This window comes from Mauremys mutica, chromosome 3, assembly GCF_020497125.1.
Source record: "Mauremys mutica isolate MM-2020 ecotype Southern chromosome 3, ASM2049712v1, whole genome shotgun sequence".
NCBI classification, from domain to species: domain Eukaryota; kingdom Metazoa; phylum Chordata; order Testudines; family Geoemydidae; genus Mauremys; species Mauremys mutica.
In genome coordinates this window covers 56,837,719-56,852,033 of record NC_059074.1, presented here as the reverse complement: position 1 = coordinate 56,852,033, position 14,315 = coordinate 56,837,719, and the positions used below count along the sequence as shown (strand labels likewise).

The 14,315-nt window shown below is 45.7% G+C and overlaps 1 protein-coding gene across 3 annotated transcripts in view; it reads right to left on the bottom strand.

Moving 5' to 3' along the window:
* Positions 1-6,186: 6,186 nt before the first annotated feature.
* FAM135A (family with sequence similarity 135 member A) overlaps positions 6,187-14,315 on the bottom strand; it is a 139,234-nt gene continuing 131,105 nt past the window's right edge. For all 3 annotated transcript variants that reach the window (XM_045009427.1, XM_045009426.1, XM_045009428.1), the window contains 2 exons: positions 8,614-8,727; positions 6,187-7,948 (listed from right to left, as the gene is read on the bottom strand). In XM_045009427.1, the coding sequence (XP_044865362.1) occupies positions 7,743-7,948; positions 8,614-8,727 (320 nt within the window). In that variant the 3' untranslated portion in view covers positions 6,187-7,742. The remainder of the gene's footprint in view (positions 7,949-8,613; positions 8,728-14,315) is intronic.

The window sequence follows — 14,315 nt, the reverse complement described above, 5'->3', positions numbered from 1 at the left end:
GGCCCTGCGCTCGGAGGCCGAGTCTCTCGGGGGAAACGGTACCCCCTGCGCTTCATACTGGGCCCAGGGAACCCAGAAGCCCCACTTTTGAGCCCCTTGAGGATTACCGTGAGGGGTCGGTGGCAAGTGTGCATTACTGTCCGTGCCGGAGGCCACCGATGCCGGGCGGGATGGCCAAGGAGGTGCTGAGGCGCTGACGGATTGTACCGCCGAAGGCGGTAGTCTGTCCGCAGACGGTGCCGAGAAACAGTGTCTGTCCATTTGGTACCGGGACGGTGACCGAGACCGACGGCCACCGCGGTGCCGGGAGCTCGACCGGTGCCGGGAGCTCGACCTGGAGCGGGATCTGCGGTGCCGGGAATGGCTGCGAGAGTCGCAGTGCCGGGAACGGTGCCGGGACTGAGACCTCCGACGGTGCCGACGCGACGGCGATCGGGACCTGGATCGGTGCCGAGAGTGCGACTGGTACCGGGATGACGAACGGTACCGGGACTCCGACCGGCGTCGGGATGGCGACCGGTACCGGGACGGCGAGCGGTGCCGAGAGCGAGATCGGCGGGATGGCGACCTTCGTCGGGACTGGGAGCGGGACCGGGAGCGTCATCTGTGCCGGCGGTCCGCGGAGGGCGGCCGGATCATCATTGCCGGTTTGCCTGCAGACGCGACAGCCCGCACCGGCGGTGCCGGGGGCCGGAGGCTCGGTGCCTCTACGAGCTGTATCAGCTCACACGCCGCGGAGAAAGTCTCCGGCGTCGACGGCAGTCGTGGCTCAACCGCGGATGGTGCCGGGCAGCGTGGCGGTGCCGGACTCGACGGCCCTTGCGGCGCCGGAGTCAACGGCCCGGTGCCCGCCTGGTGCACGGCCACCGCGGGAGTGGCAGGTGGCGCAACAGTTTTGGCTGAGTCCTCAGCGCGGGACTTAGCGATCGCCTTCGCCAGCCTGCGCTTCCTAGCAGGCGAAAGGGAGCGGTGCCGGGTCTTCGGAGCCGCCGGCTGAGGCTGCGGCGCCGCGGTGCCGGAACGGCTTGGAGCAGCCGGTGCGCTCTGCACCGATGAGGCTCTCGGTGCCGGCGCGACCGGTGCCGGGGGCTGTAACAACGCCTCCATGAGGAGCTGCTTAAGTCTATAGTCCCGCTCCTTACGTGTTCTCGGCTTGAAGGCAAAACAGATCTGACACTTGTCTGTCCGATGGCCCTCGCCGAGGCAACGAAGACAGGCGTTGTGCGGGTCCCCGATGGGCATAGGCCTCTGGCAGATTGCGCAGGGCTTAAAGCCCGGTGCCTTGGGCATGAGCCCGCACCGGGAGAGGAAAGGGAGGGGAAACCCCCCTAACCTTAACACTAAACCTAACTAACTAACTATAACAACTATCTATATACAAAAAACCTTTAGCGAAAGCTAGGGTAGTGGAGGACAGAGAGCACTCCACAGTTCCAACTGGCCGTCACGGGCGGTAAGAAGGAACTGAGGAGCGGACGGGCCGGCTGGGGTATATATTCAGCGCCATAGCGGCGCCACTCCAGGGGGCGCCCAGCTGGCCCGCCGGTGTTGCTAGGGTAAAAAAGTTCCGAGATGCCGTGCACGCACGGCACGCACACCTAACTGGAATGCATAGGAGCAATCACTCGAAGAAGAACCAGGGAGATCGTGGGTCACGGACTTGCAAATGGCACTCCTTCCATCAGCAACATCCACCATTGCAGAAAGGTAAGTACCCTTGGAGGGATTGTGATGAGCTTGTCCAGGTGATGTCTAGATCGACACCAGCCACATTTGGAGGGGGTGCAGCCTGTGTCTCGCTTGGCGGACAACATACGTACATGCTGCCATGTTACCCAATAATTTGAGACAGACTCAGGCCACGGTGAGTGGTGATGCTGGCAATGAGATCAGACATTGCCCTGAACCTGACCTCTGGCAGAAATGCTCTGGCTCGGGTAGAGTCGAGTACCACTCCAATAAACTCTATATCCTTGGACAGGGATTAATGTTGATTTTTGTTTGTTTATCAGCAGGCCCAGATCTTGACAAGTGGCTTGTAGCATCTTGATGCTGCACTGGACCTGGACCAGCCCTTGATGAGCCAGTCATTGAGGCAGGGGTAAATCTGGATACCCCGACATCTGAGGTAGGCTGCCACCACCAACACACATTTCATAAACACTCTTGGCACTGTTGCTAGACCAAAGGGGAGCACCACAAATTGGTAATGGGTGATCCCAACTACAAAACGTAAGAACTGTGGAATATCAATATGTGAAAGTAAGCATCTTTCAAGTTGAGGGCAGCCTATTAGTCTACTGGATCCAGGGAAGGAAAGATGGAGGTCAGAGAGACCATGCAGAACTTCAACTTCTCGGGATTAAAAAATAGCAGCAGTAAAATCCTTTCCCCCTTAAATGTAGTGAAACTCCCTCCACAGCTCACATTTTCAGAAGGCCCTGGAGATCCTGAGTGAGCAGATACTCCTGAGAAGAGTCCCTGAAGAGGGACAGGACAGGGGGGAGGATAGAAATAAACTGGAGGGTATATCCCCCTGCTACTGTGCTGAGGACCCATCGGTCCGATATTATAGCGGCCCAGGCAGGGAGGAAGGGAAACAGGTATTTGTAAAATAATAGAGGAGCAGGATCCAGGACACAGGCTGGAAGATCGCCTTTGAGCGCACTCTCAAAATGCCTGCTTACCACCTGGTTGGTTATGGGTGAAATTCGAGTGAGCAGAGCATACCGGCTGATGGCCTTACTGGAACTTATAGCTCGTGCCTTTTTTGCAGGAGGGCTCTGATCAAGGATGGCTCTTGAACCTCTAGCTTTGCTATAGCTTAAACTGCTTCCTTGTTGGCCCCGGTGTGTACAGGCCTAGGCAGTGCAAGCTAGCCCTTGAGTCTGTCAGGCCATGCAATTTACTATCTGTTTGCTTGGAAAACAGTGCCAGGCCATCAAATGGGAAGTCCTGGATGGATTGTTGAACCTCCATCGAAAGGCCCAACAACTGCAACCAGGACAGCCCACCTCATCGAAATGGCCAAAGCCATAAGTCTGGGCTGCAGAGTCGGCTGCATCTGAGGCCACTTAGAGGGCTGCCCTGGCCACCGCCCTGCCCTCATCAAAGATAGCCAGAAATTCCTTCCTTGGTTCCTCTAGGAGCGAGTCTGAGAATTTAGCCATGGACTGCCAGATATTACAATCATAACAGCCAAGCAAGGTCTGATGGTTGGCCACTCTCAGCTGGATATAGAATAAATTTTTCTACCAAAAAGAGATCGAGCCTCTTTGCCTCCTTGTTTTTAGGCACCGATCTCGATTGGTCCTGTCTATTGTGCTCATTGGCTGCTGACACAATGAGTGAACTTGGGGGAGGGTGGGTATAAAGATACTCATACCCCTTAGCGGGGACATAGTATTTTCTTTCTGCCCGCTTGGAGATGGGGGCACAGACGAAAATGTCTGCCACAGGGCCTTAGTAATTTTCACCACTCCCTCATGCACTGGCAATGCCACCCTAGAGGGGGCTTCTGCACTAGGGCTCCAACAGCTCCTTGGCTTCCAGCCCCAGGTTTGAGGCAACCCTCTTCAGGAGCTCCTGGTGGGCCCTGGCATCGTCCTGAGGAACTGGGTGAGAAGGCCCCAGTATTACCTCATCAGGAGAAGATGATGAGCAGGCGGGTACAGGTGGGTCTACCAATTCCGCCACATCTGCTGTGGGAGCCTCAGCCGAGGCTGGCTGGTCCTGGGAAACCTGCTCTGACTCCGCGTCCAAGTCAGGGGTGGGCGAGAGACTGTCACCGATTGTCTGTTGGATGCCCCCCAGGCCGACCTATGCCCCAGCGATGGGTGGGGATATCCCCAAGCGTTCCAGAGGGCAGTTGCTGGGGGCAGGCCAGTGGCCCTGGGACCAGACTGCCACTGGTGGCCCATCAGGGAATGCCAATGCCCCCGATGGGTAGCCCTGGCCTGCGGGCAGTGTCTCCTCCTTGCTACTCTGTAGAGCGGGAGCGAGAAGACCGACATATCAGAGACCGTCGATGGATGCGCCCATGGTGAACTGTACCGGCAATCCGGTAACCTGTGATGGGGCTCCAGGGACCGGCGTCTTGACCCTCCGGAGCGGTGCCATGAGCTGAGAGAGCAGCTTGGGCACTCCTGGCACCAGGGCTCTGGGGACTGGAGCCACGCCTCTGCGCCAGCCCACTGGCGATTGACTCCTAGAGTCTGATGAATGTTGCCTTGAGTCTGGGGACTGACGCCGGAAACTCTAGCAGGCAAGTTGACCCATGTCTGGGGGCTGGTGGCGCTGTTCAGGCAAGCCCTGGTGGGGCACCCCTGCAGCGAGGAGCAGTGCTGCACTGATGGGGACCATTGAAAGAGTCCCAAGGCAAGTTTACCCCTTGAATATGGCACCTCCGTGGCCAGCATGGGCAGCACCAGCAGGGACAGAACGTCTTTAGCGGCCTGAAAGGCCTCCAGCATGGATGGCACCGCCAGGTGCCGAGTGCCTCTGCTGCTTCCTGGGGCGGTGGGCAGGTCTTGGAGTCGGCTTGACCACTCAGTGGGAGTTGGCACCTGGCCACCATCTGAAGGGGAAGAGCTGGCCTGTGCTGGTCTTTGCTCTCCTCTGTCTCTCTCTTTCCTTTTACAGGATGTAGGAGAACATCCCATCCTGGCATTTGCTTTTTAGCTGGTACTGGGGATGGGGATCGGTGCCAGTGTGAGGCTGGTGCTGGCGGCGCACTCCACACCAGGGCCATGGTGCTAGGAGCAAAGTCTGATCTGGTTGGCTCTGAGGCCAATGAAGGAGTGCTTGGAGACAAATGTCCTGCTCCTTTTTGGTCCACGGTCTGAAGCTCTTGCAGATGCGACAGTTGTTGCTAATGTGGGTTTCCCCTAAACACTTCAGACAGCTTCTATGGGAATCACTGACTGGCATGGGTTTCTTGCAACAGTCACAAGGTTTGAAGCCTGGAGACCAGGGCATGCGTGTCCATAGGCTAAAGTCCCGTTCAGGACTAACAAACTATCACTAACTCTATACTAAGGGTACTATAAAACTAGCAAAATTTTTAGCAACTATATACAAAAAGTTCACAACTAGGCTTGCCAAGGCAAGGAGATGTTCCAGCACCGTCACTGGTGGTAAGAAGGAACTGAGGGCAGCGGGAGCTGGTGGCGCCCCTTACATACACATGTCACTCCAGAGGGTGCCAGAGCTGGTACCCTATAAATACTTCTGACGGAAAAACTTCTGGCGCCGGTGCATGTGGTGAGCACATACACCTACAATGGAATGGACATGAGCAAGCACTCAAAGAAGAACCAGGGGATTGGCTTTTTCTCAGATCTTTCAGGACATCCCAAACAAGTGTCTTGTTTCAGCAACTAGGGGTGTGCTCTCCAAATATTTCAGATAAGACTTGTTACAACTGGATTAACTTTGAAAGAGGATTCAAGCACAAAATGAATAATTCACCCAAATATTTAGATGCACTACTCTCATTCTATATGCAGATCTCCCAGTCATATTAATGGGAGTTTTTTTCAGTGACAAAGGTAAAATATGGCTGTCAACAGACTGCTGGATTCATGGAAAAAGGTGTTATGGATCTTCTTTTTTTTCTCTCATTCTAAAGGTACCTCCAGTAGTAGCATAGTGCCATCTTAGACCATGTAGGGACATTGGTTCAGTATTGTCTCAAAAGAATAGGGCCTACGGAATTACCAGTACCATCCTACTACCTGCAACATCCGTTTTCCTTGTCATACGAATATAAACTAGGTCCAACTCTGCTTAAAAATCTGCCATTGTACAGGAAGTAGATGTGTGGCTGCACTGTCTTCTGCTGGATTAACTCCACTGGAATGCGATACACTTTTAGTTTGCCATGCTATGGCCAGGTCTAAAGAAGCATCTTCTAACAGGTTTTAAAACTTTTTCTCCTCATGTGTTAAAAATGGTTTAATTTGATCAACATGAACCAGGCAAAACTATTTACTAGAGTAGGTCCCTAAACGAAATATTGCAGTCTACTGATGGCCAAAATATTTGGTTTCTTGTTGACAAAAATAACTCTGAAAATAATTCAAACATTTACTAGAATGTAAAATAAAATGTTAGAGTAATCTGAGTGTAAAATACTATTTATAACCACTAATAAAATAGCCATTTTCACAGATGAATGTATTAATTATTGTATTCTCTGTCAGTATCATAAGGACTTGCCTCATGCAACTCAATAATACAACATTCTTTGAAGTGATCAAATGGCTGCATTGCTGACTAGTCTAAGGTGGTCTTTTGAAGTTTGTAAACTATAGATTAAAAATAATTTTACAAAGATTACAAGAACAAACCCTATCAAAATGCAAGGTTACTTAATTATAAACTCTTATTGATATAGCTGAGTGAAATAATACAAAATATATACAGCCTCCCAACATTTTGGAAACTAGCAAAAGATTTCAGTTTCTTTAATTTTCTAGTAGAGTCATTTGTTCATTTTATTAACACCAGATGCAATAACACAATGCTAAAAATAAACATGCATTAGTTATACAACCAATTTATATTTTTCAAAAAATTCTGTTCATTACAACTAGTGAATGCACATATTACCTCCTTTCCACATTTAGTGCATTACTGTTTTAAACAGATAAAGGGGTAGGGAGGAGGAATTGAACTCAATGCTATTCAGCACCAGTAAAAAGTCAACAGACCTTTAACATTCCTGTATATCAAAAACATTTTATCTGCATCACTAAACATGTAAAGTTTATAATTTTGTTCCATTTCAAGATACCTTGATTTATATTTACAATACTTTGTAATCAACAAAACATTTTAAGAATATTTAAAAATTATGTAAATTCATAAAAGTATTGCAGCAATTTATTACATTTACTTATTTTACGTACATACAAGGAAGTCCATGTAAAAGGTTCATTTGAAGAACTGAACTGACAGAGTAAGAGCAATTTTATTTAATTTGCAAAACCCCAATTATTAGAAGGCAGCTGTCGTTTAGTTAAACATTCAAAAATCCCTAATTGCCGCTTACTTCTGAACACTAAAGTTCCAGTAATGTAAGTGAATATGTAAACCAACATGTTTTTGAGATCATCAGTAGAAAATGTATTTCCACAGGCATAACATGTTTAATAATGATGATGATTTTATAGAAAATTATTAGGATGTAGTGATATCTGAACAGACGACTCTGTTTGCTCATTAAAAGAATGGTCTTTACCAGGATTTCAGATATAGCTGTTTTCAATGTATGATATTTTAGCAGCTAATTGTTTTTTCCAGTTAGACTTTCTACAACGCTAAAATATAACAATCAGATGCATAATACTTTATTAGAATTTTTAAATTCCAATTTATTTTGGCATCCATGCCTCTATTAAAATGTAGCCATATAGCATTGACTTTTGTAGTCTAAGAACCAATAATAAACCAACCAAATGTACATACTGTAATTTAATCTCCACTCAATTAGGTACCCCAAAATTAAGAAAAAGTAATAGAAAAGTAAAAAGAATCAAATAAAAAAATATTGCACAGCCACATTACCTAAAAAGTAAAGTTGATGTTAAAAAAGCTCTAAACATGGATGATATAAATTATCTTCCATACAAAAGTATAAATATCTCTTACAATACAGCTGCAGCTATACTTCAATACCACACATTATTTGATTCATCTGTTAATGAGGTAATAGTCAAGTCTCTTACAATGCTTTTCTTCTACTGGAAATATTTTAGGGCAGCAACCAGAAAGAACTTTTCTAAAAATATTTCTGAATCAAGAACAGCAATGTGTGCAGCTCTCCCTATGAGAGAATCGGCTGTATTGGGCAATGCATTGATGACATTGTAACGGACCAAATTACATTCCTTGTTTTGAAGAACTGGCAGAAGCAGGTTCTGGATCATTTCTGCATAAATTGGTCCTGTAAAAAAAAACAAACAACCAAAAAAATTGTATTACATGCATCACCCAGAATAAGCTACAGTTATGTGTCCCTGAATATGAAAATATGAACACATTCTAGAAAACAGAGACCTATTTTATATTGTCTCCCTACTAAGAGAACATTTGAAATCTAATTTCCATAGACTTTAAAAAAAAATAATCTTATAACCCATACATGTTACTGTTCGCATTTCATAGTGAAATAGTATTTTTTCCAGTATTAATTTATGATAACTCCAGAATATTTTGTCTATTTACTTTTCAGATGGATAATGCTATAGTATAAATGTGCCATAATATCTCATCATGAACTATAACCATACATTTTTCCGACTTAGGAAGGATCATTAACTTTCTTTTCACTGCTAGTATGGAATTGGGCCTCTGCTAAACAAAATCTGCCACATTTTTTTTTTTAAATTACTGACACCATTCTACTCCCAAAGTCAGCAGCAAGGCTTCTGACTGATTTCAATGGGGATATGGTCAAGGCTCTACAATATCACTGTTTAAGTTAAAAAAAAAATCTTACATAGAAAATTCAATTATTTGAAAAATAACGGTTTATTTATTTTGACATTTGTTATACAGCTATCCATGGTCTAAAACACACAGAGACTTCACAGGCTACTCATTTATTACCAGATTGTTTATCTTTCAAAGCTGTTTTGCACATCTCTATGCGAGCAGAGTGATAAGGAACATAACGATCCTGCAGGGATCCGACTAGCACTATGTTTTTGAAGTAATGAAGACCTATAGGAAGGGAAAGAAATGGTAAATATAAACAAGATGCATCATTTGAAATTTTCTGCAAGATAAACATAATAAAAAATTCCAAACAGAAACCTGAGTCTGATTTATTATTAGATATTGTAAAAAAGGAAAGGAGATTAATTTCATTCATTAGAGCTAAAAAAATAATATCCAATCAAGTTACATTTCAACCCTTCCAAGAACCCTGAACTTTTTCAAACAGCCAGAAATTATAGTCCAAAACCCAAATACCTTTCAAAAATAGTGAAAAAAGAGACTTCTTGAAAGAATGCAACCAAAGTGAAAGTTGTCTTTTGAAAGACTAGGCTTTTCCCACCCACGCAATAGGGGATGCCTGAGGCCCACAGACCGAAAAGAACACACGGTGGGCTTTTGCTTTCTGGAGAGAGACATCCACACTCGACTCCAAAAAGCTTCTCAATTTTTTTATGCACTTTCTGATGGAATTCAGAGATTTACCGCCAAGTGGCTCTAGGAACATATATCCTGGAGGCAGAAGCTCCCTCCACCGATCACTCAAATCAAATCAAAGGGATTAATACCAAGACAAGTCCACGCCCTCATGAACAGTCTTTCAAATTGTTGTGACAATCACCAGTTTAAATGGTTTAGATGCAGGACAACTGAGTGTTTTTTTCTGAAGCTGCCCTGCAAGCCCTAGTGGGCAGTTGGGTTTGCTTCAACCCTGAGTCCAGTGCTCAGCTTAAGAACTGCCCTCTAGATCAGTGGTGAGCAACCTAAGGCCAGGGCCGGCTTTAGGCCGATTCCCCTGAATTGGGCCCCGCGCCAGCGCCTAAGAGGGCCCCATGCCCTAAAGAAGAGCACCTAACTTAGGTGCCTTTTTAATTTTTACTCACCTGGCAGCGCTCCGGGTCTTCGGCGGCGGGTCCTCCAGTGCCACCCAAGACCCAGAGCGAGTGAAGGACCTGCCATCGAAACTATTCAAATCAGGCCCCGCACTTCCTAAAGCCGGCCCTGCCTAGGGCCTGTCAGGGTAATCCGCTGGTGGCCGCGAGACAGTTTGTTTACATTGACCATCTGCAGGCACGGCTACCTGCAGCTCCCAGTTCGCTGTTTCCGGCCAATGGGAGGTGTGGGAAACGGTGGCCAGGACATTCTGTGGCCCGTGCCACTTCCCGCTGCTCCCATTGGCTGGGAATGGCGAACCGCAGCCACTGGGAGCTGCGGGTGGCCGTGCCTACGGACAGTCAATATAAACAAATTGTCTCGTGTCCCGCCAGTGGATTACCCTGATGGGCCGCGTGCAGCCCGTGGGTCGCAGGTTGTCCACCACTGCCCTAGATGTTTGCTTTGAAGATTTTCCTTTCAAACACTCTGTGATAGATTTTGAGAGAATTTAGTAGACTCTCTCAAGATGCCCTGAGGAGGGATTTGATGTATTTCACAAAGTCAGGTAGTGTGGGGGTGACATCTCCAGATAGATATGACACCTTACACACGATATCTGCAGCAAGCGTGTCTGCAGTCATCTTTCTCTGCATGGACCAGGGTGGATAAAAATCAATGGTTTAAATTTTTTTTAAATAATCTGATTTTTTATTTAAATTGGATTTTTAAAAATTTAATTTAAATACAACTTTATATTTCAAAATAGTATCAGAGGGGTAGAAGTGTTAGTCTGGATCTGTAAAAGCAGCAAAGAGTCCTGTGGCACCTTATAGACTAACAGACGTATTGGAGCATGAGCTTTCATGGGTGAACACCCACTTCGTCGGATGCATGTAGTGGAAATTTCCAGAGGCAGGTATAAATATGCAGGCAAGAATCAGGCTACTGATAACGAGGTTAGTTCAATCAGGGAGGATGAGGCCCTCTTCTAGCAGTTGGGCCTCATCCTCCCTGACTGAACTAACCTTCCTGCTTCCCGCTCTTCCCCCATGGCCTGAGCCCAGTCTGCTCCTCTTCCTAGAAGCGGGCGGGGACTCAGGGGGGCTGGTGCTGGTGCTTGGAGCAGCCAGTGCTGGGGCCATCCGGGGCTTGGGGGTGCTCGGGCCGCCCGCCCAGCACTCCAGGGGCTAAGGGTGCTTGGGGGGAGGGGGACGGTGGCTCGGGCTGATTGGCAGGCTGGGACTTGAGGAAGGGCTCCTCCGACTGTGGTGGAGAGCTTGAGGCTCTGGGGTGGGAGGGGCGGGGCCTCAGGCAGAAGGGGCGGGGCTGGGGGCTAGCCTCCCCGAATAGGTGGGTCACACGCCACCCATGAGTACACAAGATCTTGGCTGCAGCAGTACAAGATAGCTTCCTAGCAGGAAAGAGAGTGTTTAAATCCTGGGGATCCCAGCATGCCCCAGACAGGGAGCTTCCTTAATAACCTTGGTCAAGAAGAAAGTTAATGGAAGGTTTCAAGGGCAGATGGTGATTTTGTGAGCAACCACCAGTTTGGGGGTCATGGTACATGTCACTATCACTGCCCTTAGATACCAATAAACCTGTAAGAGCTCTGTCTGCATGCATTAGGGAAGTGAGATCTAGGAGTGAGAATCCTGCACAGATCATATCTTTATAGAAACACTAAGATTTCTATAAGCAGAGAAGAAATGGTTCCTGAGAACTGTCCTGGAACGAAAAAAAAAAATAGTAATCCTACAAACTAGAAAAAACAAAAGGGTTCCTACGCCCTGATGTGCATGGCTAAGTATGAGAGAATACCTCTGATGTTTAAGAGTACACTGATTACAATTTAATCTGGTCATTTTTTCTAGAACTACATTATGATTACTATACTTGTCATATGGGTTGGTTTTCCCTGCCCGTCCCCAGTTACCTCTAGAATATGCTTATACAGGTGTATTTGGTTGGGAGTTTGGCACGATGGCCTTCTAGCCACTTTTCTTCTCCTTTCTTCTATTTTTTGCCACTTTTTTCTCTATTCTTTAGGTTCAAACACATCTACCATGCATCTGAGGGCAGAGGTATTCCTTAATGTTGAAAACCATATATGTACAGTTTTATGTAGAGACCAGGCACTGATGCTATTATGTACTGTATGTGCATGCCATCCCTTACTATTTCACAGGGATAGTTTGTTTGGTTCCTTCAGTTCCGTTATATAATCTGAAAGCTTCAATGAAGTCTGAATTATAAAGACATGTAAGCTTCCAGAAACAGAAATATCATCAGCAGGATCATACCTGTGCTCTGGGTAAAGCAGCACATTATTATTAATTATATTTGAACAAAGAATTTCATTCTGTTATTAGGTCTTCAGAGGATGTCCTGGACTGAACCTGATCCCTCCCTTTCCCAGTAAGTACTGTATTTGCTGGAACCTACGTATGGCTCTACCTTCAGTTTTGGTATGGATGAGTATCTTTATTCATATAATGTTTCCTTTAAGAGGAGAGGGGGCTTATTATTTCCTTTAAGAGGACAGGGGGTGGTTATTAACCCATCTTGTAGAATTCTACTTTTTGAAAAAAGGCTCACAGAGATGGGCAAGTAAACTCATATGCACCATAGCTTTGCCTTGTCTGCTAGAAGCTTGTGCAACTGCTATGTTGGATGGGTAAATCAGGTATCTGGAGGTGAATGGGTATTACTGAGAGATGATAGCTGGTATACCTTCATTTCCTCTACAATTAAGATTAAGGTCTGCACACTTTTCATAGGAAAGTGGATGGGACATTTTGAATGGTTTTGTCATACTGTAACAAAAGATGCACAGGTTCTTCTGAGGATTATTCAGAGAGGTTTTCCTTAAAAAACGGTAATCCAAGAGATTTTTGTTTTATGGCAGTCAAAGCCTCTACCAGATATGGTAACACTAACAATCATCAGAGAAGGAGTTCAAAGTAGGCCAAAACTCTGCAGCCGCTTGCAGTAGCGGGTAGATTCTCAACTGCAATGGAGCTATGATAATTTACACCAGATGAGGATCTGCTCCTAGGTCTTCAACTGAATCATCAACATTGTTTGAGGTGATGATGTCTGAACATAAGAATGGCCATACTGGGTCAGACCCATGGTCCATTTAGCCCAGTATCCTGTCTTCTGACAGTAGTCAATGCCAGGGAATGAACAGAACAGGTAATTATCAAATGATCCAGACAACTGAACTACTCAGCCCTTAATAAGTCAGGTGGGAGAGTCTAATAAGCCTTTTAAAATGCAGCTGACTTTAAATTTTCACACTGTATGGTATTTGGAAATCTGAGGTAGGTAGATAGGTAGGTATTTGGCCATGCAAGAGACTTGGCCAGAAAGGACAAGTCAAATCAATATCAGGGGAAAGTGACACTTCCCAGGTAAACCAGAGCTTGCCTACAAAGGCAGGAGACTTCTGGGATAGAGACAGTTCTCTGACTGATGAGCTCTTAGCCAATGGACCAAGATCAAGCTGGGTCTCTGAAGCAGTCAAAACTGAGAGTTTGGAGCACTGTGAGCAAGAGACATAGACAAAGCACAGTTAGTATGGACTGACCTGAAACGATCAGTGAAATGATATACTTTAATATATTGTGATTAATTACCTAACCTTTCACATTCAAAAAGAAAAATAATCTTCGGAGTATTTTAGTAATAGACTTGAAGACATCTAACTTGTCTAAGTAATTTTTTACTTGTTCTTTCCCTATTTTAGCCTCTGATCCTTCCTCATTTTCACTAGCATTCACTGCTAGATGTCCAATCACCCCCAACCTTGTTGGTGAAAATCGAAACAAAGAAGTCATTAAGCACCTCTGCCATTTCCACATTTTCTGTTACTGTTTCCCCCCTCATCATTGAGTAAAAGGCCTACCCTGTCCTTGGTCTTCTTGCTTCTAATGATGTTACCCTTTATGTCTCTAGCTAGTTTGATCTCATTTTGTGTCTTGGCCTTTCTAATTTTGTCCCTATGTACTTGTGTTATTTGTTTATAGTCATCCTTTGTAATACTAGTTTCCACTTTTTGTAGGACTCTTTTTTGATTTTTAGATCATTGAAAAACTCCTAGGTAAGCTAGGGTGGTCTCTTGCCATACTTCCTATCTTTCCTACGCAGTGGGATAGTTTGCTCTTGTGCCCTTAATAATGTCTCTTTGAAAAACTGCCAACTGTTTTCTACTGTTTTTCCCCTTAGATTTGCTTCCCATGGGATCTTACCTACCAACTCCCTGAGTTTGCTAAAGTCTGCCTTGAAATCCATTGTCTTTATTTTGCTATTCTCCCTCCTAATATTCCTTAGAATCATGAACTCTACCATTTCATGATCACTTTTACCCAAGCTGTCTTCCAGTTTCAAATTCTCAATCAGTTCCTCCCTATTTGTCAAAATAAAATCTAACACAGCCTCTCCACCAGTAGCTTTCTCCATGTTCTGAAATAAAAAATTGTCTCCAATACATTCTATGAACTGTTGGATAATCTGTGCCTTGCTCTGTTATTTTCCCAACAGACTGTGACTGCTAAAGACAGGATAGGCAGATTTTAAGGATATTATTCCCAAAAGCAACGGCAGCATTTTTAAAATTAGCATCAAGAGAACAGCAGCATTAGAAAACTGATCATCATGTTTGTAATAACCTCATAAAATTATGATAGCAGGAAAATTTCATTGGGTTAATAATGGTT